This window comes from Eschrichtius robustus, chromosome 7 (assembly GCF_028021215.1).
Source record: "Eschrichtius robustus isolate mEscRob2 chromosome 7, mEscRob2.pri, whole genome shotgun sequence".
Taxonomy (NCBI): domain Eukaryota; kingdom Metazoa; phylum Chordata; class Mammalia; order Artiodactyla; family Eschrichtiidae; genus Eschrichtius; species Eschrichtius robustus.
This window is the reverse complement of record NC_090830.1, coordinates 81,294,972-81,309,206: the sequence shown is the minus strand read 5'-3', so window position 1 is coordinate 81,309,206 and position 14,235 is coordinate 81,294,972. Positions and strand designations below refer to the sequence as shown.

The window sequence follows — 14,235 nt, the reverse complement described above, 5'->3', positions numbered from 1 at the left end:
GGGAAGCTTTTTTCTTTAATTACTAATAGCAGATAGAAAGACATTGTGGGAAAAATTCAAGTTTTATGGGATAGTTCCATCCATCACCTAATTACAGAAGTCTGAAGGCAAGCATGTCCTCCAAACTCCTGCTACTGGGATAATTCTGTTGGTACCTAATATAGAAATATTTCATATTGCTACTGTTTAAGGTAAATGGTTCCTTTGCCGTGTCTTAGACACCTATATATATATATAATTTTTTTAATTGAAGTATAGTTGATTTGCAATGTTGTGTTAACTTCAGGTGTACAGCAAAGTGATTCAGTAATGTGTGTGTGTGTGTGTGTGTGTGTATATATATATATATGTTCTTTTTCATAGATACTTATCTTTTTACTTAATGTATTTTTCAATTGACTTATTTTTACTTTTATATATGTATTTTAAAGAAAACTACATATTATTACCTGAAGCAGAAAAAAATAACATTTCATATATGCTAGCTATATTTCTCTAATATGCGTTAAAGTACATTCATAGCAGCCTAAAATTAAAAGTACATCCTAGAATTGCCAAAATCAGTGTGTTCATGTAATATACCCCAGGAAACAATGCCCTAGAGATGAGTGTCTCTCAGACCTGCTTGCGTAGTAGAATCACTGCAGGTACTTTTTAAAAGTAGTCTGATGACTCTGACTTAACTGGTATGGAATGAAAATATGTAGTTTTAATGCCCAGAGATTACAGTTGAGCTGGAGTTGAGCATAATTGCTGTACACCAGTGGGTTCTCAAAGTTAGGTGAACATGAGAATCATCTGTAAAGCTTGTTAAGACACAAATTGCTGGACCCCATGCTCAGAGTGTCTGACTCAGTAGGTCTTGGGTGGGGTTGCTTAAGAATTTGCATTTTAACAGCAAGGACCTACTGTATAGCGCAGGGAACTATATTCAATACCTTGTAATAACCTATAATGGAAAAGAATCTGAAAAAGAACGTATATATATATATATATATAGAGAGAGAGAGAGAGAGAGAGAGAGCTGAATCACTTTGCTGTACATCTGAAACTAACACAACATTGTAAATCAACTATACTTCAATTAAAGAAAAGAATTTGCATTTTTAGGAAGTTCCCAGATGATGCTGATATGTCTGGCCTGAGGACCACCATTTTGAAATCCCCTGCTAGAAATGAAACAAAGTGATTTTTAGTCATGTCAGGTGTTAACCAGGGAAAAACGTGATCAAATTGAGGAGAACAGTTTAAGCCTGAGGGACACGTAGGCAGGGAGGTATTTTATATTCTTGCATTAAGTGAAATCCTCTACCAAGGTTGATTTTTAAAAGATAAAGAGGGAGGGAGGACTAAGATTTTGCTAGATCATGGTAAACAAAGATCCTGTGACCTGTGTCTGAGATTGTGAGAACATTCTAGAATGAGAGGTACAGTGCAGTCCTGGAAACCTCCTGCATGCACTCGGGCCACTCAGGATCAGAAGGGAACTTGATATTGTATTGAAAGGAGTACGTAGACCCCAGGAAGTACCGTTTGGTTCTCCCATGACTGGCGCTAATTCAGCATCTCTGCCAGGGCTCATGGCTGACTTTCTCTGTTGAGCTAAACAGAGGAAGAGTTTGTTCCACTTGGAAGATACTGTTTAAGGCCTTGGACCAGCTGGAAGTCCATCTCCCAGATCCTCGGGTAGACCTGGTTTGGTTCAGAGGTGAAATCTCCACCGAATTATCCTCATTCTATGACCTCTTTGCTCTCCGCGTCCAGGTATGTCATCACCAACCCCCCGTACGAGTTTGAGCTCGTGCCGACGGACCTGATCTTCTGCTTAATGCAGTTTGACCACAACGCCGGCCAGTCCCGGGCCAGCCTCTCCCATTCCTCCCACTCGTCCCAGTCCTCCAGCAAGAAGAGCTCCTCCGTTCACTCCATCCCATCCACAGCAAACCGACAGAACCGGCCCAAGTCCCGGGAGTCCCGAGACAAACAGAAGTACGTGCAGGAAGAGCGGCTCTGACATATGTATCCACTGCCTCCGTGTGTGAAACTGTATCTGCCACTCATTTTCCCAGTGGGTGTTTCCAACAGTAACTTTCCCCGTTTTCCCCTGTAGTCCCCCCCACCTTTTCTTTACACGTATTTGCATATGTATGATAGTGTGCATGTGGTTGTCATTTTTATTCCACCACCATAAAACCCTTGAGCACAACAGCAAATAAGCAGACGGACCAAAAGTTATTTATGATTCTAGGGGAAAAATAACCCTAAGGCATGCTCCAGACATAAATAGCTCACTGCAGGAATGAGTTCACAGATAAGAAGGGAGCGTTTGTGATCCACATCAGTTATGCAAAGCAAGTTTAGTTAATGTAGAAGAAAAGTTTATTCTGATGTATAAGGATTATCAGGGTGCTTTGGGTTTTCTTTTTGTTGTTGTTGTTTTTCTTTCTTTCTCTTTTTTTTTTTTTTTTTTTTATATACACACAATAATATATACACACATGTTTATTTGAAACAAGCAACCAAAACATATTGGTTTTTTCCACTCTCTGGGCCGAAGTATCACGAAGCATTTGAAAGGCTTTTGCCATTTATGTAGATAATGATGAATGAAGTACCTGCTTGTTAGAACATTGGAGATTTTTTTAGTTACTCACCAAGGCCTTTTGTCCCAGAGCTAGCTTCCTTTGGGAGTTCATATGAACATCTCTTCCCTTACTGTGGAGGAAAGAATAGTTCCCTTCGTGGAAGTATCAAATGCTAGTCATTTAATTGAAGTGAAAAGAGGTTTGATTGCATATTAAATTGTTATTCTGTCTCCTTATGCTGCCATATGAATAGCTATTTTTTTTCTCTCACTTTTGACATTTGGGATGAAAAGCCATATGTATCATAAATATCAGATGTAAGTCATTAAAAACTGCCTTCCTGGGACTTTTACATCTTTTAAAAGGTGAATTACTTACCTTATGTACAGAATAAATAATGCTCAGGAAAGAGCAAGTATTTTTCCACGCATTCTCAGGGGACCTTTTTACTCCCCTTTGTTTGATTAGTTAGGGCCCCAATGCCAGGGAGGAGCAAGGGCTGGGGCCGCGGTAGAGAGAGGAAGATAAACCCAGCGGCAGATCATGTTTTTCTAGGAGCCGACACGCTAAATAAATCAGAAGGTAGGAGGATCAAGCCACAGTTGACTCAACAAAGACAAAAGCCAGCTACTACCTTCAACTGTTGGCACAGCTGCCTGATGCTGGCTCTCCCAAAGCAGAAAGCTGGTGGGAAAAATTCCTCATCGTCAATTTCTTTAACGTAGCCAATCCACTTAGGCAGGTGAATGACAGTCACAGAGAATGACCCCCTTGTCATTACCAGATGGGAGAGAAGAAAAAGAGTGCAACAGTGAGCCAAATACATTTTGGTATAATTCTTTTTTCTTTCATCTTCTTTCTTTTTTTTAAAGTTAGTAAGCATGAGGGAAAAGGTAGAAAAATAACCCTTTTTTCAATATACAGTTGTCAGATATTTTATGCATGCAAATCATGCTTTAGGCAGTACAGTCGTTCTTAAAAATCGGCCAACTCCACCATGACCAAATTCTTGTATGGATGGACTAGCCCTGGGCTGCTATATACGTATTTGAAATGTTTACTTGAAAACAAATTCCATCGAACAGCATAGGGTGGAGGGGAGGAGAAAAATGTCACAGCTGTAACCATCTCTAAAAAGGTGTTTTTATGGTGAATGTTTTGGGTTTAGATTTTGGATCCCCTGTCCCCCCAAGCATGATAGTTTTGGAGATTTGCTTGCTGTGTGAATTGACAAGCACTTTTACTGTCAAAATGGTGAGGCTCAGTCAGAACGTTCGTCCCCACACCCAAGACAGAGCGGTGCAGTGTTGCAGTCAGTACTGGGGTGGGGAATCATTGTATCCATGTATATTAAAAAGCCCTATGAGTGGAAGACGTTTTTCAAATTATTTTTGTCCCTATATATATTGATTTATATATTACATATAACTGTCTTTTTATGTATAACTATATATATATATATATACACATATATACAGATGTATGTGTGTGTGTGTGTATATATATATAAACACGTACACACACACACACACACACACACACACATATCCCCTAGTTTTGGATCGTGAAGAGCTCTTCATACGTTCTTTGCAAAGGAGGTTATAAAGTTATGCCCTCAGAACATTTATAACTATAAGAATGTGCCAGTTAAAGTGCTCAACAGGAAATATGACAGTTTAAAAGCATTGTAAAACTCACATAGCTTACTTCTCTCTCTAAAGTGCAACAAGGATGAATAGAATGGGCCAAGGTATGACGATTAATGGTTCTGCATGACCTAGCCACTGCTGGGGGTTTTCTCCTATAACGTTGTCCTTGTGAAAACTTTTGTGAAATTAAAAAAAAAAAAAGGAGTTACAAATTTTATTCTGTTATTGGTTTGTTTATTTTTATTTCTATTGTTCTGTTTGTGGTTTTATTTATTTACTTTGCTTTTTTTTTTTTTTTTTTTCCTCCCCATCTCCCCACCTCTTCCCTTCCTTCTTCTCCACCTTCCTCCACTTTCTAAATTGCTCAGCGCAATGAGGCTGTCCTGCTGCTACCGCTAGACCCCTTAGAGTTTGTTTTGGTGTTCCTGGGTTTGGGGTTGGGTAATCTGGGGGAAACTTCTCTCCATCTGGCTTGCCTTTCAATCTGCACGTGGCCTCCCCGCCCACCTTGGTACCTTGCTCCAAGTCCAAAAGCATTTTCCCATCAAGAAACCCAGCTTCCTCCACTTCCCCCCATTACCACCACCCCAACCCAGTCCCCCATCAGTCTGTCCACATTTCTGTGTTTATCTTGGCAAGACCGACTAAATCAAGTGATGATGCCAGGTGACAAGCTTTTCTGGAAAACATTTGCAGCTATTCCACTTGGCAAACTTGCTTCTTGGTGAACAGTTTACCCCTTTCAATTTAAACCAGGAGGGTTATTAATGGTAAAAAGCATTGGTCTCCTTGCAGTTGGATCAGTATGACCCCCAAATTAAAGCTGTTCAGCTGGATGTATCAACTCAGTAGCCCACACCCAGTCATCTGGGGGTTGATGTTTCAGTCTCTATATTACCTGGGTCTCTTCTCCCACCTGCCTTTCAGACATTTGTGAAATCCCAACCAGAAATTGGGCAGATAGAGAGAAGTAAATCCAAAATGTGTTTTTTTTATACAATCTGTTAGCAGCTCTGATGAGAGGACCTTGTGACGGGAATGGAGTGGGAACAGACTGTGACTTGTGATGAAATTTTGGGATTTTCCCTGGACTTCAGGCGTACAGTTGAGAGTTGATTGTACTTGGCTAATGATATATTCAGTGATGAAAAAGGTATCATTATTACTTCTATTTTTTATGAGCCCAAACTACTATATTGTTCTTTCCTCAATTGAATGAAGACTCTCTTCCATGGGTTTTCATGTGACCCCAAACTTCTCATCCTTCTTTCAGGTTCTCTTAGGAAGGAGGCATACAAGGTTTTCATATGATGTCTCTCCTCTTCCCCCTTTCCACCCAAAAAATAAACATGTAGGTCAGGGTGGAAAGCGAAAGAGTTTCTGAAGAGAAAGGATGTGCACTTAAAGAGAACAGTAGCTAGAAACTCAATTATCTGCACCATTCTAAAAGAGAAGCAATTTGTAAGCCATTCAGTTCAATTTGTTTTAGGCTTTGAAAGGGGTGAACCTTAAGTAAGTGGATAGACCAGGAGGCACAGTGAAACCCTCTCAGCCTCAACACTCAGGTGATCATGAAATCAACATCCCTAATATCTGCTACCCAGGGTCCTTCCTGAAGCCAGTTCAAACGGATAAAGAGAAACTCGGACCCTTATAGTCAGATTTCTACCATTATTGGGAGAGGTTTCAAATTCTATTATGAATATTACAGGTTATGACCCAGAACCTTACTCTCAGTAGGTGCTCAATAAATATTTTTGAAATAAATTGACCTTAAAAATTCTTATACCTTTCATCATTTGATAAGTTATCTTCACCTCCTTGGCTTAGCCAATTTCAAGGAATGCCTGTAGATGGTTCACAATGCTGTCATGTTTGTTGGCACTTTCTCAAGCTGAGTACACAGCTTCCGAGAAAGGGGAACACCCCCGTAAGTTCAGTGAGTGGAGAGACTGACTCTGCCTCCCGCCAGCATCCTCAAGATCCCAGATGACCAGAGGAACCTTTTGACGGGCTCTTCTTCAGCATGGGAAAAGCCGAAAGGTGTCTGCATCCCAATAGAGACAATTAAATCAACCTGCCAGGTTCCTATAGCAACAGGCTCCTGAAGGAGAAAGAAGAGAGCGCAGAAACTTCAGGGCCTGCGGAAATCAAGACAGGGTAAAAAAATCAATGTCTCAATCAGCTTCTTTCAGCCCATCCCTGCTTTGTCATAAGATGATGAAGTAGCTGTGGGCACCTGTCACTAACTCTACCGGTAGACTATCTCCCACCAGGAGATTGTACATCCATCACATAGGGAGGTGAGAGGGATCATCCCCTACCGCCTGAAAGGGAGGAGTGAAAAGTCCACCCTTGGGGTGTCAGCTGGATCAAGCCACAGAAGAGGGCCAGGAGGGAGCAGTTGTTCTGCCTAGGGAATGGCAGCATCGGCCTTACAGTTAAAAGGGGCAAATAGAGTCATACTGGACAATTGCAAAGGAGCGAGACAGTTTTCATAGGTAAAAACTGCTCTGGTTCTGGCGCAGTTTTCACTTCTGTGAAATAACCGTACTTTGCCCATGGAGAGGAAAGGAGGCAGTATGTGTGGGTGGGGTCCTCTGGCGCCTTGGGGTCTGCTAGGCAGGGGGCGGGGGAAGGCCAGACTAGCTCTCAGAAGTGTGAGATGTGAAACCACACAGCGTTACCTTTGAAGGCTTGAGCTCCTTGTTAGCTCTTACTGTTTTCAACTGTTATCTCTATCCAAATGGAACCTTTCCCTTTCAAGCCCTTTCTCTCTGAACTTCAGCTTGTGGTACAGCGAGAAAAGGCCCAATTATTCCAAGTACCTTTGCTGTATCATCATCTCCCCTTTCATGCTCCCTTCTCTGGAGAGCAGTTAAGTGAAAAGGCCAAATCCCACAGCACTGACAACCCACAGAGCCAGCAGACTCTGTTTTCACAGTGCAGCCTGTTGCTGTGCTTCTGGGTCCCCAGGCAGTTATGTCAGCCCAGGTCTCAAGCCCTTCCCTGCCGTAGCCTACTCCCTTGGGATTCCTCATGGCTGGACGAAGTCCTGACCCTTGTTCTAGACCCTTGAATGTCAGTGATGAAGGTAGCAATGGAAGACTCAGATGGCTTGCAGGTGGGGTAGGGCCCCTGTGAAGTTGAAAGCCAATATTTCAGACACAAGTACCACTGAAGGGTGTCACTCCTGCCTCTCCTCCCCTTCCCAAGGAGGGCTACCCAACCAAATCCTTCTCCATCATCTCTGCTGCCAAAATCCCCTTTCTTCTGGCCAGCACCCAAGTTTATACACCTCAGTTCTCCACCCTAGTTTATCTGCAATCACACCAAAAGGTATCACCTATCCTTATGTCGTCCTTTAGCACAGAGAGTACTCATATCCATGCTGACCTTATACTAAAAACTAACAAACGCCAAGTGCTTACCATGGGCTAGACACTCTTCCAAGCACTTTATGTATATTAACTCATTCAATTCTCGAGATAACCTCAGATGTAGATGCTGTTAGTATTTCCATTTGAAAGATACAGGATCCAAGGGACAGGTTTATTCAAAGTCACCCAGCCAGGAAGTGCCAGAGAGGTATTTAGAACTAAAGTCCATGAACTTTATGCTATAATGCCCCCTAATATTACTAATAATACTGACAGTCTTAACAGTTCACATTGACTTACCATGTATGTGGATAAGTGCTTCGTGGACACTAGCCCCTTTCATCCAAACAACACCATTAGGAAGGTCCATCAGCCCCATTTTACAGATGAGAAACTGAAGTTAAGATAAATTATGTAACAACCCGCTCGGAGCCACACAACTACTAGTACATGAGAGAACCAGATCCCCTTGACCTTAACCTACTGCTCTATGCCATCTCCTTGGTTACAGTGGATGGCTCATGGCATGGCTGGCCTTGATAGGTGACACCTCCCAATGGCAGTGTCACATCTCTCTGCAGTTATTTTCTGGGTTTGATCTTGTTCTACCAGATCACTTGCCACAGACTGTTGAATTCCACTCCTTCCCTGACTTCAGGCACTTCCCACAGTCTATTCACAGTGATGACATCGTGCATCACATCTTCAAGAAGCTTATTAACAAATGGATTTCTTTTTCTTTGGCAGGGAGGAGGCCCTCAAAACCAGATCCATCGCCCTTCTCATCCTAGGGATGAGAAAATAAAGCCCCCCAGAAATCTTTTTGGCTCGTGGGATGAGGCAGGGAGAGGAGACCAGCTCAGGGATTTGGATCGACCCTGGACCACTTCAGCACTCACGTGAATTCCTTCCCTGAGTACTCTTCCTTAAGGCCAATCTTGTAGGCACCCAGTGGTGCAGCTCCTTTGGAAGGCAAAATTCGATAAACCAAAGTGTCATTGTCATGGCAAAGCTCTCTCCATTGGAGCAGAATGACCGGCAGTCGTTAAAGTGTGGTTCCTCTCAAGCCCTTTGGGAGAAACACCTTTGTCCCCAGACATTTAAGTAAAATGCTCAGAGCATTCATCTATTTCCATTTCTTCAACATCATATCTAACCGAGTCTCCAACAAAACAGCTGTTTACATCTTACGAGGCACCCGAATTAAAAAGCCTGTTTCTCAGGCATAAGGAAAACCTCAGCCCGTCACCAGGATACACTTTAACACAACTCCTTTTTGTGTTGAAGCTGAATGGCCAAAACACAGGGAGAACTCTGCTTAGATTATATTTATGGCAAGAAGTGTAAAAGGAAAGAGAAAGAAGCTTAAATGGGGGAAACAATGCTCTCTTTCTTACAGATAGCAGGAGGAAATTGATATTCTCTCTGCCGTGAAAGGTCAAAACGCCAACTTTGAATTGAACTGTAAAGACTAAATTCTGAACAATTATTCTCTGCAGCAGTTGTAAAAATTTCAGCAAATTGCAGCTGTCTTAGGTCTTTCACCCAGAAGGGCTACTCATTTCCATCAGTAGAGTTCACTCTCCCTTCCAACCTGGCATGTCCAACCTAGCACTAAATCCCTTTGCAAAATCTGTCCACAGAAGGGCGCGGCCAAAATCAAGGGCAGCTCAGGCAAACAGCACAGACACTGGGTTCAGCTCTTCTGAAAATCATCTTTATACATAAACCACTGGAAAAAGTCATAGTTTGAAATTGTTTCAGCGGCCTGGCAATGCTTTTAAAACATGATAACCATCATACTTTACTCCTCTCTGAAAGGTTAGTTTAATCATAGATCACAAAAAAATTGGTTTCCACAAATGCATTATGGTTCATCTGTGTCACACTTGAACTAAATGCTTTTTTAAATGGAGCTGAAATTATTTTGATGTGTACACAGTCCCAGATTTCTACACAACCTTTTTTAACCAGCCCATCAGGAACCTTGCCTCTAAAGCCTCATTAATAATTCAGATGTGCTGATGACTTTAAAAGATCTATGGAATTGAAGCTTAGAAAAAAAAAAAAGCTCTGCTTGACAAAAAGATAAATGAATGTAGAAAGAAGCTGTAGGAGTCTGGCAAGCTGTAGATCATCTCAGAACAGATTGTAACTTTATCATTCTGTCAGGGGGAATAATTTAAAGCACTTAATCAGTTAGCTTCACTGTGAGGATGTAGCATTATGAATTCGTATCGTCCAATCTGTTCAAATCAAAGTGAACTTAATTATAATAGGTGAGAGAGCCAGTGCAGTGAAGGAGAGAGATGGGTGGAGAATGATCCAAGAGGCAGGAAGTTTCCTGGGGGGCGTAAACCAAGCTGCTGAACAAAGGTTAGTGAGTGAGCTTTCACCAAGGCTCATCCTGGCTCCAGCTCGGTGTCTACAATGGGGGCTCAGGGCACTGGACACAGCAAGAGGAAGCATGGTCCAATGAGAGACAAGGAGAGTGGTCATGAGCTGACCATACATACTGGATCTATAAATCATTAGCCATGCAGGGACACACACACACACACACACACACACACACACACACACACACACACACACACACGCACGGTCCTCTATCATGATCAAGCCAGGTGAGCAATTTTGTTAACGTATTCATCCAGGACCACTGACAAGGCAGTTATGAATTGTTCTGATAGGCAGAAAAGAAGGCCGGAGAGGCCATTGTCTCTATAGCAGTGGGTGTGCTTGAAAGCTTTTTCCCTTTTTCTTTACTTTTCCTAAGCTACTAAAATGAGGCATATGATTCTCAAGTGTGAATGCACTATTTGCCCCAGTCCCTTTGTATCTGTACACATGGCTCATTTCCCAGAAAATTCCAGTCGTAGAAAGAGGCGGGGATGAGGGCTGAGTCTTATGAAATAGCACTAAACTGCCACGAGGATGCTAGGCCATTTTCATCCTCACCCCAGCCTCTGAATGCCCTGACTCAGCATTCTCTTTCAGCCATCTCTGGATTTAGGGTGGAAATGAAATGCCAAGACTTCGTCAAGCTCCCTTGTTGACAGCTTGGGTGATTATAGTCGGTTAAGACAGTGCCAGTAGGAATTCTTTTCATAACTTTATAGCAACATAGAGTTTTCTTTCTTGAAATTAAAGCCATCTCAAAAGCCTCTGAAAACATTGGTTGCTATTCTGATTTTTCACCCTCATTGACCAGCAAAAATCTGTGGGCTTACTTTAAGATCCCCAAAACTGGCTGCAGAAGAAACAAAAGAGTGGTATGATTGAGATATACCTTTAGGTATGCTTGTGCAAGCAAAGAAGGAGATCCTGCATAAGATTCTAGATCACTCAGCCTGCGGAAGGGACAATGTCCCTCAGTTTCCACTCAAATCAATGGATGCACAAATCTTTCTTTAGGTGCAATGCCCATACCTAATATTTGTTATATTCGCCATCTCCTCGCCACCAAAGCTTTTTAGGCCAAGAAAGGAACCCCAGAGAACACTGCCAGAGTTAGTCTTCCAACCCCTCTTTATTCTCTGAAGTCCACCCCTGGTGCCTCCAGGTCCCAATAGCCCACTGGTTCATCACTTGCTACGGGCAGCTGAGGTATGTTTCAGGTTCCGGGGTTCTCCCTACACTGCACTGTCTCTCTTACCAATTACTCACTGTCAGCTTCTCTCGATTACCTTTTTTGCATTTTTCAATGAACTTTCCAAAGTCTTTGCCCTAGGACTAATTAAGCTTCTCATTTCTCCTTCTTGTTCTCTATCCGTTTTGCCCTTTAGCAGAAAAGAAATGGTTTACAGATGAACCGGATAATGCCTATCCCAGAAACATTCAAATCAAGCCCATGAGTACCCACATGGCTAACCAGATCAACCAATATAAATCCACAAGCAGCTTGATTCCACCAATCAGAGAAGTTGAAGATGAATGTTGACTCCCAGGAGACCAGAACTATTTTTTTAAAGCCTGACAAACTTCATAAATGGTGACGTGACTTTTCTTCCTCTTACATGCTGAATCACTGGTGGAAACGTTAGGATAAGCAAGAATTGCAAGAAAAATAAAGTAGACAGATCTTTCTCTTTGCCTTGAATATTGCTTCCATGTATTTTGGAAAAGAAAATGATTTCATTTATAAATGAACATACTAAAATAGTCATGTATAGCCTCTAGCATTTTAAATTATTTTTATTTATTAGAAGGAAAATATATTTTTTCTTTTTTTTCCATTGTCATATATATTCCCTATAGCTAACAATGCAAACTCAAAAGGAATGTGGCCAGACTCCTTATGCACATTTCTCTTCTTTCTCTCTTTTTCTTTGAGGAGAATGATGGTCACCACCACAGTTAATTATAATTTAGGGAAATGGATTATTAAGACAACTTTAAAATGGTCCAATAATATAAACATGTATTTTAGTAAATTTAAAAAAGAAGACAAAAGAGGGCAGGTGAATTTCCTAGATGGGCATGTATTTTGGCTGTACTGACACCAGCTCTTAATAAATGGAAAGTTACTTATTTTCGAAAGTCCTATTTTTGTAGTTTTAGTTTTCATCCTGTATTTCTCATCCTTTTGTTCATATATTTAAAGGGAAGACCTTCTTGCAGCTTTTCTACAAATGCCAGATCGGGTTTACCCTGCCAGCTAACAATACCAGGAGGGTTGTGAGCATGCCTGGGACGTGGAAGTTGAGGACCAGATGCACAGAAGACATTTCTCTGTTTGTTGTTCTAATGGTGGGGACTCCTTCCTACATGCTGTTATGCTTCTCATTTCGTATCTCCAAACCAACCAAGCAGTAATTGCAACTTTGGAAAGGTCTGGTGGACTCTCTCCCCATTCCCCAAGTCCAGGGCTTTTAGCCTGAAAGTTTGTAAACACCAATGAATAGTTTTACCTAACCACAGGATATGATAACACATTCATGCTATTCACTGAGTTTTTGTGTAAAAGCCAGAAAAGTTCCATGATCGAGGAGATGACTTTTGCCCAGATCTAAATTTTGCAGGCTTTCCTTTAGTTGCTGGGACAAAACACACAAACTTGTTACAGCAACCTAAAAAATAATAACAACAAAAGGACAGCATTGAATGCACTTAATACAGACTGTTAGAAAAAGCCTTTGAAAATTACCAGCAATGAAATCTAATGTATCAGCCACTTCAAACTGTGGTCAAAAAGATTTTTCTAACCATCAGACACAATTCCGATGTCTCCGAGCTCTGCTGTTGCTTGCATGCTCAGTGTAATGGCGTCCCAGCAATTGTTCCATTCCAAATGATTTTCAACTTCAAAATGATCAGTCTTTGATAGAAACATCAGGATCTCTCTGGAGCAGCATGGATGTGATAGTGATTTTTATTTTCTTAAAAATGTAAACTGTGGACACTTGAAGAAACCAAACTAACCAAAATATCCCCCGAAGTCCCATGCTATCTATTCCGTTAGGCCATGACCCCGTGGTACGTAGTATGTTACAGCAAATCAGATCAGAGCCAAGCAATGAAATCATCATGAAAACATAGGTCCACTAAGTACTCCAATTACCAACGTAGGCAAAATGAGCTTCCACCTCTGTCCCGTCCCTGCAGAGCCAATGTAGTTGTGTTTCCACCTTGTAGGCGTCGTCCTAAAGTGACTTGTCAGACTGTGGTTACCCTGTCGTCACATTTTTGTAGAATTAGTTCTATAAAAGTATCGTGAATATAATGTATGTCCAACTGGATTGTTGAAAAATTACTTATAATCAATCACTAGTCTACTCAGCAGACTAAAATGACGTCAGCATTCTCTTCAGGCTTATAAACATTTCTTGGTTTCCAACAGAAGTAAAATGGGTTTGTGGGGCGAAACCCTTGCTGAGAGTTGACAACTTTCCTGAAAGCTAGGCCTTCTTCTACATAACGATTTTGTACTGGGTTCACCTTAGTACATCAATCCACGCTCTTCTTTCCTTCATGAACCCTAGTGGGTTCCTGATAACTTGATAACCATTTCTGAATTTGTCTTAACTATTTGGTCTCCTCTGGCAGGCACTGGTGGCCACCACCTAAATGCTCTTCCATTAGAGGAAGTCAGGCCACGGTGTCCCATGCCTGCTGCCCTCTCTTCCCCATCTCTCCAAACCAATGCACACTGGAAACGGAAGTACAAACTCCATGCCCTTTATGGCTAGAGATTTGAATCTAAACATTTTTTTTTTTTTTTTTAAACCAAAATGGCTAAGATAGTTTCCTGGAGCAAGGGCTCCCCTCCAAACACCAATTGGCAGGAATCCATTTTCTTCTAAGGTAGAGCAAGGTTGTGCTGTTTTGCCTTTGTAATAATGAATTGTTTGGGGCCGGAAAATGAAATAAGGCATTTTTTAAAGGGAGTATACAAAACGACTGGCTGGTGGCTCCTTTGGCAAAAACTGGTACCCAGTAGACGGAAAGTGAAATGGAAACAGAAACGAGATCGTAAGATCATTGAAGGGCTTGAAGGAATGCCAGAGCTTCCTGATTTGTTTCTATTTGTTGAGCCTTCTGGCCCTGAGGGAATCCTCACCTCACCACGCTCTGACAGACCTATCTTCCTGGCTACATTCAGCACAGACCAAGGATGGC

At 41.7% G+C, this 14,235-nt stretch overlaps 1 protein-coding gene across 9 annotated transcripts in view; it reads left to right on the top strand.

Annotated features, from left to right (window-relative positions):
* The window catches only part of KCNMA1 (potassium calcium-activated channel subfamily M alpha 1), a 745,622-nt gene extending 733,899 nt beyond the window's left edge, over nt 1-11,723 (top strand). For 2 of the 9 annotated variants that reach the window (XM_068547955.1, XM_068547959.1), the window contains one exon: nt 1,765-4,451. In XM_068547955.1, coding sequence (XP_068404056.1) covers nt 1,765-2,014 — 250 coding nt within the window. In that variant the 3' untranslated portion in view covers nt 2,015-4,451. Of the gene's footprint in view, nt 1-1,764; nt 4,452-4,602; nt 5,979-11,402 lie in introns of those variants that run through there. The other 7 variants (XM_068547964.1, XM_068547957.1, XM_068547956.1 and 4 more) reach the window with 7 other exon arrangements.
* The last annotated feature ends 2,512 nt before the right edge of the window (nt 11,724-14,235 follow it).